The following is a 20,559-nucleotide window of genomic DNA, read 5'->3' as shown; positions in this document are numbered from 1 at the left end:
GCTACAGTACAAGAAAAGAGTTGAGAAAAGAAGAAATATCAATACTTTTCTCAACTTGTGGCTTGTTGTTTTACTATACAAGATATCTGGCATCTCGAATTTTCTTTTTGGGGTATTTTTGCCTTTATGTGACAACACACCTATTTGCACTTCCCTCATTATCAGCTGTGTATATGTTGTCTCAGTCTACTTTTGTCATGTCATCCATGTAGCTGTGTGTTTCTTAACCGTGTATTCCCTTTTTTTCCTGACTTTGTTTTCCTGGTCATTTCTGATATTTGGATCCCCTGGCTTTGCTCCTTGTGGATTTTTGGATTTTGAACTCTGGACACTAAGCCGCTGCATTAAATGCCCACTTTGTGTTTGAGTTCCATCTACTTCATCCGGGTGCATCTAAAATCTCCATTCCACACAGCTGGATATAAAAAACAAAACAAAACAAAAAAAAAACAGCAAACTTCACACATCTGGATCCTATGCAAAATCAAAAAGCAAAATTTCAGCCTTTAGGAGAGTTCTTCCACTATATACTGTAATGCGTGAGTTTCAACAACCTACCATTGTTCGTTATGACCACAATCGAGGAGTTCCTCAAGTTTGAAAAACTCTGGGCTACTGTTTATTAATCAGATTAAATTAGGGCACAGAGAGACACAGGGAGGACAATTCTGATGTCCACCATATGTGCTCATTTCCCCGATAAAGGACTGACTAATTTCTTGCCAAGAGTTCAGTGGAAAAGCTAAAACATGAAGACTAAAAAACATCTAGCTAGGGATAAAATCCATGTAGATTACATGTTTGACCCTTTTTCTCCTCAAAGATGTGCTTAAGATGTTCTCTTTGGGATTTGAATAGTTTTTCCAGCTTTTTTTCTTTAACCTTCATGCTAAGCTGAGGTTAGAATCTCCTGACTCTACTCTGATATTAAACGCATAGACATGAGTACTCTAACAGTCTTCAAATTTAATTCTTGGCAAGAAAAGTAGTATATCTCACAAAAAGACTGATATCCATAGATGCATCCCTGTCCCCTTGGCCTTCCTTGAAAAGAAGACTAAGTGTTTATCTGCAAGAAATAAAATAGGGCTTTATTTTGCTGAAGGACAAAAGTCTTCTGTTAGTTTAGAAAGTACAGCAGAAAAAGAGCACCCATTCAGAACCTGCATGCAGGACAAATGAAGCTACAAGCTATATAGTCAAGCCACATATCATGTTTCTTCAGTGCAAACCTCACAGTTTATAATCACAAGACTCGACACATTGTGGGTGTGCGCAAAACTTGTTTGTGTTTCTTTGGCTTTGGACAGCTGTGACTCATCCAGCTTGCATTACAATCTTTTAGCTCATGAGAGTGCCGGCCTCAGTGATAATTTACCAGCCCCAGAGTTCAACTGCACTCCGCCTTGCATTTGTTCGTGTCCCAGAGACCAAACCCTGGTTTTATTAAAGCCTCTGGGGGGCAGAAATAATGATGAATAATAATCTTCTCTGTTTTAACTTAATTATGCTTTTCCTTTGTTAATTAAAACCAGCAGGCGTAACAGCGTAATTCAAATGTTGCTAATGTGCAGCAATGAGCTTCTCACTGACAAATGTAAAGGGAACATGATTCAAATAATTGTCTGGCTAATCTTATGTGGTCACTTTACCTTGCTTGTTTTCATCTTCACTGGCACAGTTTCTTTAACTAAATTATTAAATCATAAAGAATAATTGTAATGCTCTGAAGGAAAAGTCTAATATATATGGGGGGTTAAAACATGTTTTACCGCAGCATGAATTGTCTGAGTTTCATTACTCAAAGGCTACGTTCACACTGCAGGCGAAAGCGCATCAAATCCAACTTTTCTGACCCTATGCGACCCATATCCGATCATGGTATGTCAGTGTAAACGGCACAAATCTGATATTTTCAAATCCGATCTGGATCATTTTCGTATGTGGTACTGAGTCCGATACATATCTGATGTGAACAAGCCGACAAAAAAATCGGATTTGATCAAAAAATCAGATTTGATCAAAAAATTGGAACTGAGCATTAAGACCTGCAGTGTGAACGTAGCCATAGACTGATAGCATTCCTGGGTGATAAAGTGAAGAAACAGAGATCCTGACATATCAAATGGCAAGAGCGTATTGTGAATTCGTCGCCTGTCCGTTCCTCAATATGATTGACAGAGATCAGAATCATAGACTATGAAAGAAATGTTTGGACTGACAACACATTTTTGTATTATTGTGTCTCATTTTGGTTCTGTAAAATACAAAATGGTATTAGGAGACAGGACAGGGCTAGCTGGTTATCACACTAATTATGGTGGATAGCTGTGTAGCACCAGCTGGCATGATGTTAATATGTTGATAGCACATTTTAACAGAATAACACACACACCTGTTTCAGTTAACAAATACTATTTTACCGGCAGAGTACTGTGTCGTAAATTCAAACACAGAAAAAAGGTGACATTGATTTTGGAAGTGCAGCCACTTTATGCATTACCAAATCACAGAGACTCATTGAAAGCCCAATAAATGTCCATTGCTTAAAACTGTTGAGAGCATCACTTTTTAAATTGCTCTCTGGCAGAGTGGCTTTTCACACTCGTTCTTCCCCCGCACTCTTCGGCGCAACAAGCACAGAGTTCACAGCGGGTTCAATCTCTGATAAAGAGATGGACGGTTCTAATTGGAAACACTCATTTGGATTGTCCCGAGCTATAAGCTGTTTGTCTACATGGACACTGGCACCCATTCACAGACAGATGCAGGCAGCACATACACGCTCGAGTACCCACAAACCAATCAGCAGTTCTGTCTTTTAGAGTTTGTGTTGGATCTGCAGCTGACGGTCAGATTTGAGGGCTTAATGGGAAGGTTAGGGATACTCAGCTTATGTTCTTCAAAAGTAATCAGTACGTGCTTGTTATTATTCACATCAAAAGAATAATCAGAGCTTACATGCAAGTTTAGAGTACCGTACACAGTTCTTACAGAAAAATTATTCGATTAAAACAAATAGCTTCTTTCTACTAATAAGGATACAATTTTATGAAATGTTCTTGCTCTATTTAATTTGTTTCTTAGCATTATTCTTATTTTTATGTGATCAGAGGCTGGAAATTATAAAGAAAAACCTGAAGTTAGAAAAGCAAAGGTTTAAATATGTTTTATTCTTCAACTGAAAGTCAGTGTTTTTTCAAGTATTTTTTAAAACTTAAATCCATCCCTATTTGTTGAAATAAATTAAACAAATAGTATTTAAAAATTTAATAATAGAATTAATTTAAAATAACATGTCATTGTGTTCTCCTCCCATGCAGGATCATACAAGAGTGGTCAGCCCCATCATCGACGTCATCAGCCTGGATAACTTTGCCTACTTGGCTGCCTCTGCTGACCTGAGAGGAGGTCAGGGCGTAATAAACAGATCATACACAGTGGTAGTTGATCACACAGAGATCTGCAGGTTTAACAAACCTTTGTGACATGACATCATGATTCCTGACAGAATTCAATGCCTATGACTGAACAATGACTGAGGTTTAAATATTTCATTGTTTTATTGAAAAGCAGTGATTTATAGAAGAGAGTTTTTCCACAGATGTAAGGCTACGATTGATATTAAATTCAGGCCAGTATATTAGGTGAAATCATGCAACTGAGTCCAGCCAGAATATCTGTCATCTTGTCTGCTTTGGACTCATGTCTAGACAACAGGAATATAAATTTGAAGATGAGAGCTGAACTTTTGCTTCCCCCATGCTTTTCTTTTTGTCAGGATTTGACTGGAGTCTCCACTTCAAGTGGGAGCAGATTCCCATTGAGCAAAAGATGGCAAGAAGTGACCCCACTCAGGCAATAAGGTATGTCTACAATGATATTTAGTGTGATAATATGCTTTGACTCATACCTGGAACATTCTCTTATGCATTATACGTGCATTGTACCCTCACAGACCACTTCATTAGATATCATAGACATATGTGTTCAACTACTCATTAATGCCACCAATCCACCAATATGAAAGCAACTCCATGCGTTTAGAGACTTAGATGGTCAAGATGACCCCCTGAAGTTCAAACCAAGCATCAGAATGGGGAGGAAAAGTGATTTCAGTGACTTTAAGCATGATAGATGAACCCAAAGTCACAAAGCTCAAATCATCTCAGACTGGTTTCTTGAAGATGACACTGTACTCAAATAGCCGCCTGTGGTGGAAAAGGAGAGTCACATGATGGCAAATGTGCCGCAACTGTGCAATGCTGTCATTTCAACATCGACCAGAATCTCTGAGGAATATTTCCAGCACCTTATTGTATCTGTGCCATAAGAAAATTAAGGCAGCTCTGAGGGATAAATAGAATCCAACCCCAGTACCAGCAAGATGTGACTAATAAAATGGCCAGAGACTGTATATTGTATGTGAATGACACATCATGGATTAATATGTCAGTTTTGGTTCTTGGATTAGACTAAAGTTAAAATAGAGAGCCATAGCTTACTCTCAAAAAGTTCAAGATAAATCGTCATAGTCAGGTCCTTTCTATGTTGGTATTTGCAGTCCTTTTGTGGTGTGTTTTCCCCCTAAAACACGTCCAAATCGCAGCAAAGTAGTTAATGCATAACATCTGCTGAGCAAAATACAACTTTAAGCTCCTTTGATTTGTTGTTTCTTTCTGGAAAATATTCCCTTCTGGTGATTCTGATGAGGTCTGCATGAATAAGCGTGCAAGTGAAGATTTGTAACTCCTTCCCTTCCTCCACTCTGCAGGACTCCCGTCATCGCTGGTGGGATCTTCGTCATGGACAGGAGTTGGTTCAACCACCTCGGCCAGTATGACACCCACATGGACATCTGGGGAGGGGAGAACTTTGGTGAGATCATCGATGATTTCTAACCCTACTTGAATCAGATGACTTTTATTATCATATCATCCTCCACACGCATCCCACACCAAATGTCTTTAAATAAAACTAAGCCTTACTCTGCTGGCAAAGACTTACCAGACTCCAACAATGTAAATATTCCCAACTTTATTCAAGATGAAGGATTCCTAACAAGTTTATGTTAATTGATGACATTTACAATTACCTAATGTTGGCCAGGAGCAGGAAAGTAGGAGGATCAGAGTTAGCACATGTACTTACCAAAATAAAAGCCATAATGTTTATGAATAATTTTCTTATTTAGTCTAAAATAAATACTAAGTCCTATGTTTACAAGGTTTTCTAACAAAAATAATTTAATCACATATTAAAGAAGATAATGTTTGTGTCAATTTAGTGCAATTTATTTTGTAAAATACGAAGCCGTTTCCCATAAAACGATTTCATGTGTTAAGTCTGCATGCCTGGCTCTTTTGAATCATCTCCAAAATGCTAAATATGTCCCTGGAATTTGAATGATCCACTATGACTGCTTTCATTCTGATGATTTACAGCTAACAGCCATCTGCTACAGGAAACAGTAGCAGGCGTACTGCACTGATATTGGAATGACACACATCAGGGCATTAATTCTAGGAGAGACTGACAAAATGACAGGCACGTCTTCAGTGGTACGCCTGCATTTTTGGACTCAACCACTGCATCTTTCCTTTTGCAGAGCTTTCTTTCCGGGTGTGGCTGTGCGGAGGAAGTCTGGAGATTCTTCCCTGCAGCCGCGTGGGTCACGTGTTCAGGAAACGGCACCCGTACGATTTCCCAGAGGGCAACGCTCTTACCTACATTAAGTGAGTAGGCTGGTCTAACTGATGACAGTTATTAACACGGAAACAACAGAATGACCTTTCGCTTGTTGTTCGCCCTAAAATCTCAAATGTCACATGATTCAGCTCCACTCAGTGTGAAGTTAAATGCTTCGCCAGGCAAACTCACACTTTTCACACATCTTGACCCAAGCGTGAGTGAGAGATGAGTGTGTAAGAGAACTATGAAAGCATCCGCAGAGCTCCTTATTTTACATCATTGTTCTTAATAATAATATTTGTAGAGGAGCTGCAGTAAATAGCTGACGTATGAAGACTCCAGAAGCATAGCGCTGTCATTAAAGCTGGCTGCAGGAATGCTGGCAGCGCTGTCATTACTGTGTCTGAGCAGGTGTTGTGTCTCTGTCCACGCAGGAACACCCGTCGGGCCGCTGAAGTGTGGATGGATGAGTATAAACAGTACTACTACTCTGCGAGGCCGTCGGCTCAGGGAAAAGCCTTCGGCAGGTTTGTCTGCTATAATGTCATCCTCCTTGCTCATATTTGCTTATATTTAATACAATGATTCTGTGTCTCCTGAGTTTCCAAGGTGTTTATAAGGTACCAAGTTTTATACGCAAGTATTAAAAAAACGCTTTGCACACCAATTTTTAAATTTGCATGCACTGAGACTTCAACTAACATTTATTTATTTTAATTACAGATTATTCAGGGGATTTGTATGTTCTGTTAAAATAATTTTAAAATGCCTGTGATGATGTTACTCAATCCAAGGTGGCCCAGTTAAGACAACAAACCCTTACATTTGATAGATGAAACCAGAACAATGAAGTTTCAACACTGTTGTCAGTGTCAGATCTGTTGGACCTACAAGTTCTGTTCCTTTTGTATAAAAGGCCCAACACCAGTAAAAATGCAAAAATATAAGAAGTAAGAAGCAAAAAAACAAAACTCAGTAAATAAAACACCCACACACACTGGTTTAACATTTTAAAGAAAACCTGTGTTAGCTGAGTCTGTAATTCATACTCCATAAGCTGTTGATGGCAGGTTCACAAGGTTAAATCCACATTTTCTTTCTCATTCTCTCCTCCTTATCTTTTTTATGTTTTCTTTACATTATTTCTCTTTGTCCCTAAATATTCTTGTTATCTGGTCTTGCAGTATCACAGACCGTCTGGCGCTGCGACGGAAGCTGAACTGCAAACCTTTCCGCTGGTACATGGAGAACGTCTATCCCGAGCTGAGGTAACGAGGTTAACGTTTAATTCTCCCTCAATGGCACAGCATTGGAACACAAAAAATTAAAGTGCAATTTGCAACATTTTTTTTATCACATACAGAAAAATATTTCAGTAAGGAGGAATCATTTGGAAAAACTGAACACAATTTACTGAGACACAGAATTCAGTTTAGCTGTTTGGTAATTAGATGCCGATGATCCATCAAGGCAGAATGGAATCCTATCAGTGACAGGAATTAGGACAGGAGCCCCGGAGTCTAGTATACTCTAGTGGTGGTGAGCATGAAGATGGAGGCTTCGACGGGGCTCTGAGTGACCCGGGTGAGGCAGAGATGGGAAGAAGACAGGTTGCACAAATGAGAGCCTGAAAGACAGAATGACAAAAGAGATTTAAAGTATATAGAATGGAAGCTGATTGGCTCACAGGAAGCAGGTAAGAAAATGATTGGACAAGAGCAGGAGTGTCAAACACAAGACTTCAGTCCCACCCAGTGGAAGTCATAAACTTTGTACTTTTACAACTTTTCCTAATAATAAAAACCTCCCCTGTGGTTATTTATACTACACCAAAGTAATGAAGTAATAAATAAACTATTAGATGACAGAAGAATCCTTGTTTTTTTTTACTACCTACAATAGAAATTTATTTTTTTCACAATGATTAGTTAAGGTATAGTTAGGTTGACAGAAAGGGGAGTTTCTTTGGTCCAGTCTATTTAACATCAAAGAAGGTTGTACTTGGCCCATGATGTAAAATGAATAATCATGTTAGTATTGAGTTTGACAGTGTGGAGAAATTGAAGTGATGTAAAGAATAGACTAGGAGCCAAACACTTAGGAAGCAGACAGCTGAGTGATTGCAGATGTCCCTTATTGAACATATGCATAAGCTTCATTAATTGCTGTACTTACACTTAAAGGAGTCGATATTAAAAGATTAACTGGCACGATACTTTCTGCATTTTCTGCACTTATAAAGTTCAGATTCGATTGGCAATGACTGGAAAATATCTAGTGTGAAAACTAGTATTCTTTTTCCTCATGTGTGAGGTCAAAGACTATCATAGAAAAAACTTTTTCCATCAGCAGATGGATATGAAAACTGAGTCATAGTGCCAGACTCTCCACGGGGAACATCCATTTTTCAGTGGAGATATACATTATTTATGCAGTGCATTATAGAAGTTGTTGTGGATCACTTTTTAGTATCTGGTTTGAATTATCTGTTATGCAAGAGAGACAAAGACTTTTCCAAACACCATTAGAATCCAACAAATGGAAATGTTCTCATCATGTTTTCACCTATGTTTATTTCTGATTGATCTCTGGAAGAGGCTCTGGTGAAGCAGAAATAACATTCAAGCTCTGTTTCCTTTAAGATAAAACGTGTTTTTTTCCCCCCCTGAAGTAATCTCAAAACCCCTCGAGGTGCCATTACCCCGAAGTTCAGAGCCAGTCATCTAAATCTAAACGATCTGGGTGGGAACCTCTGAGTGGGTTATCAGCTTGTATCTCACGAGCTTTTTTTCTCAAGCTACTCCCTCGCCACTTCAGCTGTATCTGCTCCAAATAAGTCTGGTCTCTCAGAGTGTAACTGTATATCGTTTTCAGAACATGTTGAAATGATGCACATTACTTAGCGTTGCAATTCAGTTACTCAGTTTAATCCATCTGTTCTTTATTGTTGAAATAAGACCTTTCACTGGCTTTGCGCCTGTCTCTTCTCTCTTGGCTCCCTACAGGGTCCCTGAGCAGGAAGCAGTGTCCAGTGTGTTGAAACAGGGCGGTTTGTGTCTGGAGACCCGTGGGACCGACGGCCTCGGGCTGGCAGAGTGTAGGGGCCTCGGAGCCAACAGGCCACAGTCGCAGGTCAGGACTTTGCCACTAGAGGGCGATTTATTGTGGCTCACAGTTATTGTTAGAAATATGTGGCCTGACTTGCTCTTAAAAAACACTGGTACATATTGTTTGAAGTATGCAAGAGATCCTTCCTTTAAATATTCAATAAACTAAAAGGTGTGCTTGAGTTTTTTGAGTGTGCAGAATTTGCACTTATGGTCCCATTAAATTAAATCTGTCCCAGAACTGCATCTTTATAAACAAGTTGGGCATAAAATTGGATTTCTTATTCGTATTAGTGGAAATCCATAACCCACTGAAGCAAAGTGCCTGATGCACAGGTGTCATTTTTACCAGTTTAGTAAAAGTGCATTATTAAAGACTACATTTAAATTTAACTCCATATTTTTAACATGGTCACCACAACATTCCTGTAGTGGCACCACTCTGTATCGGTGGGGCCCACCCCCACAGTTTAAGAACCACCGGTCTATTTCACATTCTTCCTTCAGATGATAGCAGTCATACATTTTCTGTGTTTTGCAGAGATGGGAGTTAATAGAGCCGCTGATCCGGCAGCAGGACCTTTGCCTGGCAATTTCTGCTTTCACAGCGGGGTCGAAGGTCAAGATGGAGCCCTGCAATACAAAAGAGCCGAGACAGGTAAGAGGAAATACTGTTAGCTGATCAAATTGTACTTTCAGAGCCATAAAGAACTGGACTAAAGCGTTTTTTCCTACTATTGCCTGTGGATCGGTCATAGCAAATTAAACAGTCTGTGCTAGCAGTCAGTGAGGGACACTTTAGCTGTTCATCAATAAAAAGCTTTATAGTAATAGCTTTAAAGGATAACATAGGTGAGCATATTTATCTTGAGCTTGGTGGTGTCCAGACATTTAGCACACACTGTGCAATTGTCTTTGTGTTGACTAAGGGTTAAGAAAAGAAACAGGACATGCTTTAATCTTGTGCTGCCAGTCACCGTTAACCTAATGTCTTAGGTTTTCCAGAAGGTTACTTCACTTTTGGCATCAAGCTGTTCATGCTTGATGTGCCACTCGCAGACCTGAAGTCGAACATAAAAGATTTGGACATAAGAGATGGTTTCAGCGCAGATGCTCAGCAGCCCGCCTGCCGATGATGCCAGGAGGCTGAGACAATCTGAGTTTTGCACTGATGCAGATCCTGCCAAATAAGAGTAGTTGACTTTATAGATGCAGTAGAACAAATGCTCCCATAACTTCAGACCCCACCCCGTTCCTTCCTTGTTCTCCTTTTTGTGATTATTTAATGCTCGCATCCCAGGGGGAATGGAGTTGGCTGCACGGTGATTTATGACACTAAAGAGGGAGTTATTAACTCAAACCATGTGCCGGATTCTTGCCAGGCTTTCCTCTCATCTCTCAGCTGGCCCATCGAAGTCCTTTGAGAGTATTTTTGGGAGGATGCCCATCAACGAGAAACCAGTTATTGCTGTGGGAAACATTTGGTCTCTTTGTCCTGATGCTTTAATCCCCGAGAAAGAAAAATAATACTTGTGTTTTTGACTTTGCTGCACAGAAGATAATTAACACTGTAGGCATAAAGTGACAATGGAGCCTTTATAAAAACATAAATATCAACATTAAACAACCGTCTGAAATCGTTTATGGCAATATTGTACCTTTCTGCCATGAATGTCTTTTTGATATTTTCAGTTTTCAAATCTTTCAACAATTCTGAAAGAATTTCATTATGTTTAGGGCTTTATAGGCGATATCAGATCCAGTGATCGTCTAAAAGCTGTTTAGAGCCAAGGCCAGAATGAATAAATGTAATCAAATACTCTGAGTTTCTCTGGCCAACAGATCACAAAATAATAGTGTCAGCTGCATATTACACAGTCTCCTGTTTATTGATGCATTGGCGCAGTGACATATTATTTCCTCCTTAAACAAAAGTTCTGACTGAGCACACTCTTCTAGTAGTTACAGTGTAATAACACGTGCATACACAGATGCGCTCTCTCTGGGATTTGAAGATTAACCCCACATTCACCTCTAAATTTTAATAAGCCTCCATGTGGCTCTTGATATCTGTACTTGGCAGTCAGTTCAGCTCTGAGTACTTACTCAGTGACCCAATAAAGGAACCAGTTATGCCTGGTGATTTGTAGACATCCTGCCTGAGGGACAGGTGTTTCTGGCAGGCTTTCCTTTCAGATTTCTTGTCAGATTTGCTTTACACACTGTGATGGTAGAAAATAATATTCGATTTATGGAATCAACACCTGGCTTTGTATTATGTCAGTGTTGATGTATATCCTCGCTACTTGTAAGCCAGTAGCCCCTCCCATGTAGCTAAAATGGCTTGTTTAAGACAGTGTATGAAGTGAGGGGCTGTAAGCCCAGTACTGGAAAAATTAGGATTGTTTTGAAACGTCACAGTGCAAACTGACTCCAAGAATAGTGCATCTGTAAAAAAGAAATGAACAAAATGAATGACCAGCTTTGCAACTGTTTTAGTGAAAAAAGAATATTGCTGAACTGCTCAGACTTGGGTCACATGACTGTGCATTATACTTGTAATTAAAAAAAAAAGATCAGGTAATCGTGTACAAAAAGAATCAATTGTAAATTTATGCATATTTACTGGGTAGTTTATTGGTATGATATTGCATATTTTGTTTTTAAAATCCTGAGTAAATGTAGTCATTCTCTATGACATGTATTCAAGTAAAAGTAATAAGTAGTTGAAATGCCAGATTCTTTACTTGATTTTAAGTTATTTATGAGAATAGATGTTCTGAATTAATGTCTAGCTCTGAGAAATGCAATAACAAATCGAGTCTCTGTTATCTATGATTAAAGATTAGATTCATTATGTAGATTGATTCAAGACACCTTGTGATCTGAGGGCAAAGAATGGTGGAGGTGGGGGAAGGAAAGTAAAAACAAAAGTTTACTTTCTCACAAATCTATATCCACATCTGAAGCCCCTTTAAGTCTCCTGAGGTATAAAAATAAATAACTTTACACAGTATATGCACATGACTGAAAATGGCCCCTACACAGGACATCTTATCAGCAGAAATAAATTGTTTCTTCTCTCGTGGGATGGCAGGCTGCCGTGCTCTGCAGCTGGCTGTACAATGATTTTTCCACCAAGGGTGCAGAAAGTCAGTCATTCATGTGATTACTGCAATCCACCCCTGACTCAGTTCATTTCTCACTACTAACATGAACCTCCTGTGCTGATGCACATCATTTATGAGCAATGGATTAACAGGAATGAGTCAATGTGCACGAACATCTGTTAACAAACCAGCATGAAATGATTTTTTTGGTCTTTACAGAAGTGGAAGCCAAAGGGCACAGCTCTGCAGCACATGGTCAGTGGCCTCTGCCTGGACAGTCAAACCCCGATGGGACCTCCAGTCATTTTACAGTGTCGCCCCCAGATGGCCAGCCAGTCCTGGGAGCCACAAGTCATTACCTGAGCCACAGCAAATGAGAAGAGGGAGAGGGAGGAGCAGATTCTGGACCCAGCCTGCAGAAGGAATTGGGGTATCACGTCTGCACACTGTTTGTCGCCTTGCTGAAGGATAAAAGTAGTGGGAACTCTACTGTCTTGAAGTCAACTTCTAGCTCCTGCTCATTGTGTCTTGGGGACAAGAGCGCGCTGAAAACATTTTAAGACCCTGTTGAACAAAACATCTAAGGTCTTCTGTGTACAGTGCTTCATCCTTCCAGGATGCTTTAGTTCTTCTGAGTAATCTACGCTTTTCACAAAAAACTGTCACACATCCCACTTTTCATTTCTGTATCTATTCTGGTCTATGTGTTGCTTCAATCTGGAATAGTGAAGATTACCCGAAACGAAAGAGTGCATAATGTACTGTTGCTAATATGCTGACTTGCACTTGACCCACTCTGAGTCTTGAGGTTTTTGGGCTGTTGAAGCATGTCTGATGACTGTGTGGACCAGGGCAGTTTTATGTGCAGTCAACTAAAATCTGAAAACAATTTTTTTTTTTAATTGTTATTGCTGAATGGCAGTCTTGAAACCACCATGCAAAGCACTGTCAGAAAGATTATTTATTGTTTTGCATGGTCAGACCCAAAGAATGGTTTTATTTTTTCTCCGTCTCTACAAAGTTTTATGTAAATATTTAAAGCAGGTAATGGCTTGTTTTGTGTAAAGTTCTCTATATGTTGTTTGAAAAAATAAAACGTGGTAATGGAGACATTGCTGTTGTAGTCATTTGAATAATAAACGGGATTACTGCACCATCACTGCTCTTTTCATCATTTTATAAAACAGCAAAAATCCTTTTTTTTTTTTTTTTGCATTGTACATGTTTGCATCCTAATTCACAATGGATATCCGAATAATTACATGGGGCTTATTGTAGCCATTTCCAACTTCATTTGTATCCTTGGAATCTGCTAGAGTAGATTTACATGATTCACAGTTAAAAGTAATAATTTTATTCCTTTGTGTAGCCAAACAACTGGTTTAGCTTCTCTTACTTTAAGCCTTCTTTTTTGTCATTGGTTGCCCTCTCAAACATAAAGTTTAAAGAGTGGTTGTTTTGACTCAGTGCCTAACATAACCATTTTTAGACTATCCCCTGTCCTTGATATAACAAACGCTAAAGTGAGTCTGAAATGGACTGAGGTTTTGGCTCACAGGCATTACTTTCACATACTCTGACCAGATTATTTGAAATTATCCATTTAAATATACAAAGAAAAGCATTGCAGTTCCCCTTTTAAGTCCATTATATTTGAGACATTTATTTAAAGTATATATATTTTTAATATAAAGCAAAAAAAATCAAGTAGTTTAATGGAGTTCTTCAGATGCTGACAGTAGATTATTCCATTACTTGGGGCCAGCGTGAAATTAGGAGTGTATTCCCTTTAAAAGTAAGGGCCATGATTAGCTTCAATGTGTGCATAAATAATCTTTTTAATTAGGCAACGCAGTAAGTGGGAAAATCTGTAGACTCATTGCGACATGATTGAAACCGTTCACCACTCATTACTCACACAAAGTGACCACCAGGGGGCATAATATGCTAACTTTTTTTTCATTATAACGTTGGTAACTTCATTGATGGAACCTAGTGGTAAAAATACTAGATATACAAAATTTAAATAAATTTAAAAATAAAATAAAAGACTCTCGAAGAGTTTAGATAATTAAGAGGAAAAAAGATCGGCATTAACAACGTATTGGAGACTGGGAGGTCACTGCTGGGGCACTGTGATGATTATTAAAGATACTGTGCAAGGCTGCATAACAGGCTTGACAACTTTGTGAACCAAAGGTTTTTTTTGTTTCCCTCCTTGTTGGTTTTATAACCTTTGAGGACACAATACAAGCTCCACTGCAGCTTACAAGGCTTTAAAGGTATGCGAGGAATGCAACTTTATGCTGATAAACTTCTGGCCTTTTCAAGGGGTCAGTGAAGACAGCGGGAGTGGAGGAAGCCTTTAACTGGATGTATATGGAAAGAAACACGTTTCACTCATTTAAACGAGCTTCGTTTTTGTTATGTGGTGAGAACGTGATGGCCTACACAGGAAGGATGATTACGGTGAAACTCGGGATGGCACTGCACTGTTGCCCTAATTTTTTGTCGTTTCAGGAGTGACCTCACTGACAGGGTTATATTTGCATATCACCCAGACAGTGAATTTGTAATGAAGGTGCTCGTTAAAAGTGGTGCAACTGAACGTTTGCAATGGTGCTTTACATACCGTACTACATTTGAGAGGAAAATAGCACTAATGTATGAAATACAAGAAAACTTAATGAGAAACATATGCATACAGTTTGATACCTGCTTACATAGAAACCAGCCCCACTGTAACAAAATACGAAAAGTAAAGTGTTGCTTACAATTTATTAATTGTAACAATAATCCATCACACACTCTTCAGGTCAGATTATAGTAGTTATATATTTACAGGTGCATCTTAATTGAAGCTAAACCCGATAGACAGAAGCGGTGTCTTACAATGTGCTTTCACGCCTGCTTCTCTTAATAACTACGAGACGAACAGCATAAAGAGTGAAACTCAGCTTCGATCCAGGTTGCACTATCGACCATCGATCACCTTCGATGTACACGCGCCGGCCAATGGGGGTCACGCGGAGGCGGTCCGTTGCTAAGGAGGAAGTTTGATTGAGGCTCTGAGTAGCAGCCATTCAGCGGCGGTGGCTGAAGCGATTGGACTGCGAGCGTCTCTCCCGACACTTTCTGTGGAATTTGAATTATTTTGGCAGGGCACGGCTCGTGATACACTGGTGACGGCATACACGGGGAATCTGCAGGGTCGCAGCGGTGATCGCAGGTAGGTTGAAAGTGGGCTGTGTGCACTTTGGTAAGCATGCCCGGTGAAGCTTGTTAGCTCACCGAGCTAAGCAACACTAGCTTGTGCCTCTCTGATGCGGCACACGGAGCTATGGCAGCTCCCATTAACACGGCGTTTAGCGCTCTTGCTAACCTAACAAAATAGCACAAGCAGGGACAAAATAGATGGTGTTAAGCTGTCTAACATCTTTATTTCCTGTTAGAAAATATCTGCTTCTGTCTTGCCGAATAAGCTAAGGTGTTTAAGAGGTATGGCTAACGTTAGTAGCGTTCTCAAGTTACCTGGATAACTTTAGGGGGATGGACGTTATTCAGCAAAATGACCTAAGCTCATCGGATAGCTTGCTCCTAGCACACGGTTTGTCACGACATTCACTTACACCCTATCACACGGTTCGCTTGTGTAATACCATCCTTACAAATGGTATTAATCGGTAGCTTGGCAGTTTAGTGACTTGCAAGTTTGTCCCCCCCGCCCCCCTCAAAAAGTGTTCTGTAACAATAAAGGTGAGTCTTCTTAACACTCATCCATCCAGACAGGTTGATCACCATGACGATACAGACTGTGACTCAGAGTCTTAGCACTCGGAATGTTTCTGAAGTGTGATAATGTGTCTTAGATCGTCTTATATGGCAGGTGGATCTTTTCTTGCAAGAGAGATCAAGAAGTCTGCCATTCATGATCAGATAACCATCAGTGGTCAGATTACCTTCCACGTGGAGACTGTACTAAGATAACCATGTGACAGATTGTGTGATAGCCCCAGCAGCACAACCATACGGTTGAAAACATCCTGTTTATTGGACGCTAATTCTATTTGGATTCTGTCATTAGGCATTTTATTATTGGAGCAGCGATGTAATTTGTGACCTGAAATAATACACAGGATGAGTTATTTGTTTTTGTTTGGAAAACACAGACGCAACCCTCTGACAGGTCGAGGAGAGGTGCTGAAATCCAGTTATTCTGACTGTAAATATCAGATTATAGTAAAATTTCAAAATATGTCCTGCATTGCTTATTTTATTCTGCTTACAATACTAGCACTCGGTTTCAGAGTGCTCACAGCAGTGGGGGATGTAGTCAAGTGCTATTCAGTTTATATACTTTTTACTAGGTATTGCTAGTGCCAGGTTTGACTCCCTTTTTCATTGAGAACAGAAATTCTTTGTGGCAGAGATTCATAGGTTGGACATGTTGTATGTTGTGCTCGTCACCTTTCTTCCCCATTGTGATGCTCAGTTTGAACTTGGTCTTGTTAACCAGCTCTCCCAGTTGCTGCCATGTGATTGGCTGATCATTTGTTTGAATTAAGGAGTAGTTGATCAGGGGCACCTACTAAAGTGAGTGAAGAGGACATTAGGAGTGCTCGCACATCAGCTGTTGACTGCTGTCATGCTATCTGCAGGGAAGATGACATTTAGTGATGGCAGGGGATAGTTATCTGTTGTGTCATGTCAGTTTTGCACAGGCTAAATGTTTAATGATGGTGTGTTAAAGACCTGAAAGAAGCAGTAGACCTGTTAGATAAGGGTTAGAAAAAGAATGTTAGGGCAGAAAATAAAAACAAAACAATTAAAAAAGATCTGCCAAATGTATATTTTTAACAGTGATTTTGAATGTATTGGATGTATCAATGGATTAATTCCCAAACAGGATAGTCTTAATTCTATTTACCATATGTAACAAATCCTGAATGTTCTATAAAAGCAATACAGGAAAGAGAAATAGTGTCATTATTGTTATTCATCCCTAGTGGTAGCAGAGTAATGACCAGAGAGGTGCAGTTTGATGTCGGCTCTTATCCAGGGTTTGTTCTGCATTTACAACATTTTGGCACCCATCAAAGACAATTTAGCCTCCACTCTGAGGAAAATCACCAGGACTGTCATTTTTGTCAATATTTTTTGCTAGTGGTCTCTAAATTACTCAGCCTTAAAATGCACATGCAGACTTCTGTAAGGTCTGGCTATACAGACCCTTTTGTGGTTATGTGTGTAGCAGTCTCCAAAGGCTCATTTTGTGTTCTTTTTGGGGGACTGCTGCTTTTCCCTTACAGAGGGAGATGAGATTTTTTCTTTCCTCCAAATTTTGAAAGGGATGGCTTAGCTCATCTCACAGGATGAGGGAGGCAAGATTGGCTACCAGCCACCAAACCCACTGTGTAAGTCTGTCAGCTGTTTGGGAGAGGAGGAGAATGCAGGAGCAAGTCTCTGTCCTGGGCTCTGTGATTCACTCTGTGGGAGAATCTAGCTTTAACTCTCAGCATTTTGCTCTCTTCTCAAAGGCGGGGCCTACACTTGGCAGTGAGTCGTACATGTGAATACTGAGTAGTGATGCAACTGCAGGTAGATAAAGTTGCCGTATGATGACGATGCAGTCTAAAGCTTTACCCTGATATAGGACCCTGATAGGAGAGTGATAGCTGAGCCTCTTGCTGCTCATGGTGAAATTAGAGTGAATGTCGCTGTCAGCTTAGCATTCAGTCCAGCGTTACCTTGGTCATTAAGAGATGACTGATATAGCAGATATGTTTTTTGTTTTCACATTATCGTCAAACAGTCTGGATCAGGGTGATGTGTATGTGTCATCTGAGCCAGTTTCAGTGTTGTTATCCATATCCTGTGCTTTTTGTCAACACCAGTTCTTGGTGGTAGTGATGCACCCATTAAATGAAATGCTCAGATGTTTACTTATTAAACCTGACTTGCGTGGGAATGCGAGAAAAAGGGTTTGTAAACTCATCTTCACCGAGATGCCTGCAAACCCGATTCTCTTCCAAGTGATTTTTCGTCAGGCGTGAGAATGTTATCCAAACGCGTGGGTCTTTTGATGATGTAGATGTGCGAGATTATGACACGACAATGCAGACAATGCTTTCATTAACATCAAACGCTAAAGCGGAATGTGTTTTGACGCCCTCCTGTTTTACAAGTACCAAAATGCTGCTCCCTAAGAATGCTGCTTGCAGTCTGTAAGTTTTTATTTATAAACTCTAATTGGACAGTGTGACACAAGATGAATACAGTCCACCAAATTGAACTCTTCTGCTTTGAATAAGCATAGAGAAACTGATGTATATAATAAATGCCACAAAAAGGAAGCATTGTAAAAAGGTCCATTGTATGTTAATGGTCCCCCTCACAAAAGGAGGTCAACATCCAGGTGCATGTGGGATTCGATGCCTTTGAATCGATAGAGTGTCTACACTTGCTAGCTTCATATTCTCTGCTGGATTAGATCCAGCAAAGACACTCTGAGAGGATTCAACCAGAGGAGAGGTTTTAGAAGCAGGATCTCAAATGTGCCGCTGACCCCATTTCAACATAAGTAGCCTAAAATAGGATGTGTGGAGTTGATTTGAACTTCTGTGTTTGCTGTTTGTTGGACATGTTTATTTGCTGCATTGTTATTACCACTCATAAACCTTGTTTTTAGTATTGTGATTCTCTCAGCCAATGCAAAAATACAGTCATTTCATTGTAAATGTATTATTGTAATCACATATATACATATTGCACCTGATGTCCAAGAGGTGACGAAGTAATTTCCCGTCACTTGGAGCAATAACTGTATTAGTGCAACTGCTGCAGTTACAAAATATATGCATAGTACACAGAGTCTATGGGCTGCTTCAACAGGAATTTCCTCTTTTATAGAAGATAAAACTGGTAGAACTGATAAGTCTCAATGTTTCTACACATTAACAGAAATGGTGTTTGAAGTTCTTGTGGCTGTTTTTCAAATCACATTTCTTCTCTCTGGTTCAAAGTACTTTTATTTGCCCTGTTTTATGCAAACCGTGCAGTATTTGTATCTGTAGGCTGTTTCTTAGTGGCAGCATTTGGCTTTGTTAGCACTCTTTTAAGAAAGTGGAAAAAAAACCCAGTGTAAGGTGGGCCCTGGATGGTGTTTAACTGCTTTGAACTCGATTCCTAAAGTGTCCCCATCAGGGACAATATCTTTAGCTTGTAATTAGGTCCAAAGGGCTTTGAGCTCCTCATTTTGCCCTGGCTGTTGAAACTATGGATTAGGGCCAGGAGGTTTGGGGGTGCATCACTGTATGCAAGGAGTTGCCTTTCAGGTTAGTGTCTGTGTGACTCCTCCCTTGGTATGGTATGGGGCTCAGGGACTCCTTTGTCCCTCTCTAGGCCCCTGTAATAGTGATACCTGAGCCTCCTGGACTAGAACAGCTCATGCTTTATTCAGCCCTCTGATCTCTGCTTTAATTATGAGTGACCCAGAATGGAGTGACCGCTAGTGTATCTCACAGGTTGGGAGTAACCAGTTCTAGTTAGAGTGCTAAGACGTGTAAGTATTTTAACTGTGGTGCTTGTTGCTTCACAAAGAGATGTTTATTTATAAAGCACAACGATTGGAATGACCAAAATGTTAACAGTAGGCAACAGTGACATCGGATAAGGTATAAAAATAGCCACTGGAAGAGGTTTCAATCTGGGATTTAAGGAGCTTTTTATATTTCTGATCTTTTCTAAATGTTATTTACCTTTTAAGGGGGACTGTAATGCTCGTTTACAGGTCCGGGTTTTTGTTCTTGGACTAATATAGCTTAGTATGATTTATAGTTCAAAATAATCCTTATTTATCTTGCCTTGGTGCAGCTCCTTAGTTTGTATAAGTGTTTGAACCAGACGTTTTTAGCTCCTTTCCAGCCTGCATATAAGATATCCTCCCATCCTCTGATTATCTGCCCCTCTCAGATGGAAGATTTGAACAGCAGGTGGGTGGGGCTTCTGTTCTCACACCCGAGATGGCCATATTGGCTAAATCCTCTCCCCTTGGCACCATAGAGAGCTCAGAGAAGAGCTCCTGTGCTTCAGGAGTTCAGACACATTGACTTCCTTATTTGAATCTCCAGCTATTTTTACTATGAATATCTACTACTGGAAAAGTGTCTGTCTGCCACCTAAACTAACACTTCAGCAGCTTATAATGTGACAAAAGATTCTGATGCAAAGTCAGGTTTCGGTATTGATCTTGTAAAACCACCGCTGTGCATCCCTTTCTCAGTTCCTGTGTATGAACTACGTAAACTGAGAGCGCGGTTGGTGTAATTACTACTTGTCTTAACACTAAGTGATATGTGTTTATGCCAAATGACTGCCTGTCCATAGCATGGGTAACAGTTGCACTGTTCTCTTGCATACTGTGACCATCTGCAGGCAGCTTCTAGTGTAGTTCTGCCTAATCTGCACAATAGTCATGGATTTTCTTGGCCCCGCCTCCTCTGGTCACCCTGATGTATCAAGGTTGCTGTGGAACTAGTTTCCTGGTAACCACCACAGTGGTTGCTGGATGATGCAGCGGGAAAAAGCAAGATGACCCAACAAAATATTCAAAGTTGGTGCCACAGAATAAAAAAAACCTCCTTGCATACAAA

The 20,559-nt window shown here is 39.9% G+C and overlaps 2 protein-coding genes across 7 annotated transcripts in view; both read left to right on the top strand.

Moving 5' to 3' along the window:
- Positions 1–13,016, top strand: part of galnt16 (UDP-N-acetyl-alpha-D-galactosamine:polypeptide N-acetylgalactosaminyltransferase 16) — a 36,451-nt gene extending 23,435 nt beyond the window's left edge. Inside the window, exons 7-15 of the mRNA XM_026151728.2 lie at positions 3,324–3,411; positions 3,782–3,866; positions 4,775–4,878; positions 5,609–5,735; positions 6,126–6,218; positions 6,876–6,959; positions 8,697–8,823; positions 9,340–9,456; positions 12,128–13,016. Of these exons, the coding sequence (XP_026007513.1) occupies positions 3,324–3,411; positions 3,782–3,866; positions 4,775–4,878; positions 5,609–5,735; positions 6,126–6,218; positions 6,876–6,959; positions 8,697–8,823; positions 9,340–9,456; positions 12,128–12,271 (969 nt within the window). The 3' untranslated portion in view covers positions 12,272–13,016. The remainder of the gene's footprint in view (positions 1–3,323; positions 3,412–3,781; positions 3,867–4,774; positions 4,879–5,608; positions 5,736–6,125; positions 6,219–6,875; positions 6,960–8,696; positions 8,824–9,339; positions 9,457–12,127) is intronic.
- A 1,967-nt stretch (positions 13,017–14,983) lies between these two features.
- Positions 14,984–20,559, top strand: part of numb (NUMB endocytic adaptor protein) — a 43,394-nt gene continuing 37,818 nt past the window's right edge. For all 6 annotated transcript variants that reach the window (XM_026151232.2, XM_026151234.2, XM_026151231.2 and 3 more), the window contains exon 1: positions 14,984–15,137. The gene's annotated coding sequence lies outside the window, so the exon portion shown is untranslated. The remainder of the gene's footprint in view (positions 15,138–20,559) is intronic.

This window comes from Astatotilapia calliptera, chromosome 19, assembly GCF_964374335.1.
Source record: "Astatotilapia calliptera chromosome 19, fAstCal68.1, whole genome shotgun sequence".
NCBI classification, from domain to species: domain Eukaryota; kingdom Metazoa; phylum Chordata; class Actinopteri; order Cichliformes; family Cichlidae; genus Astatotilapia; species Astatotilapia calliptera.
The sequence above is the reverse complement of the archived record's forward strand: the minus strand, read 5'-3'. Positions and strand labels throughout refer to the sequence as shown.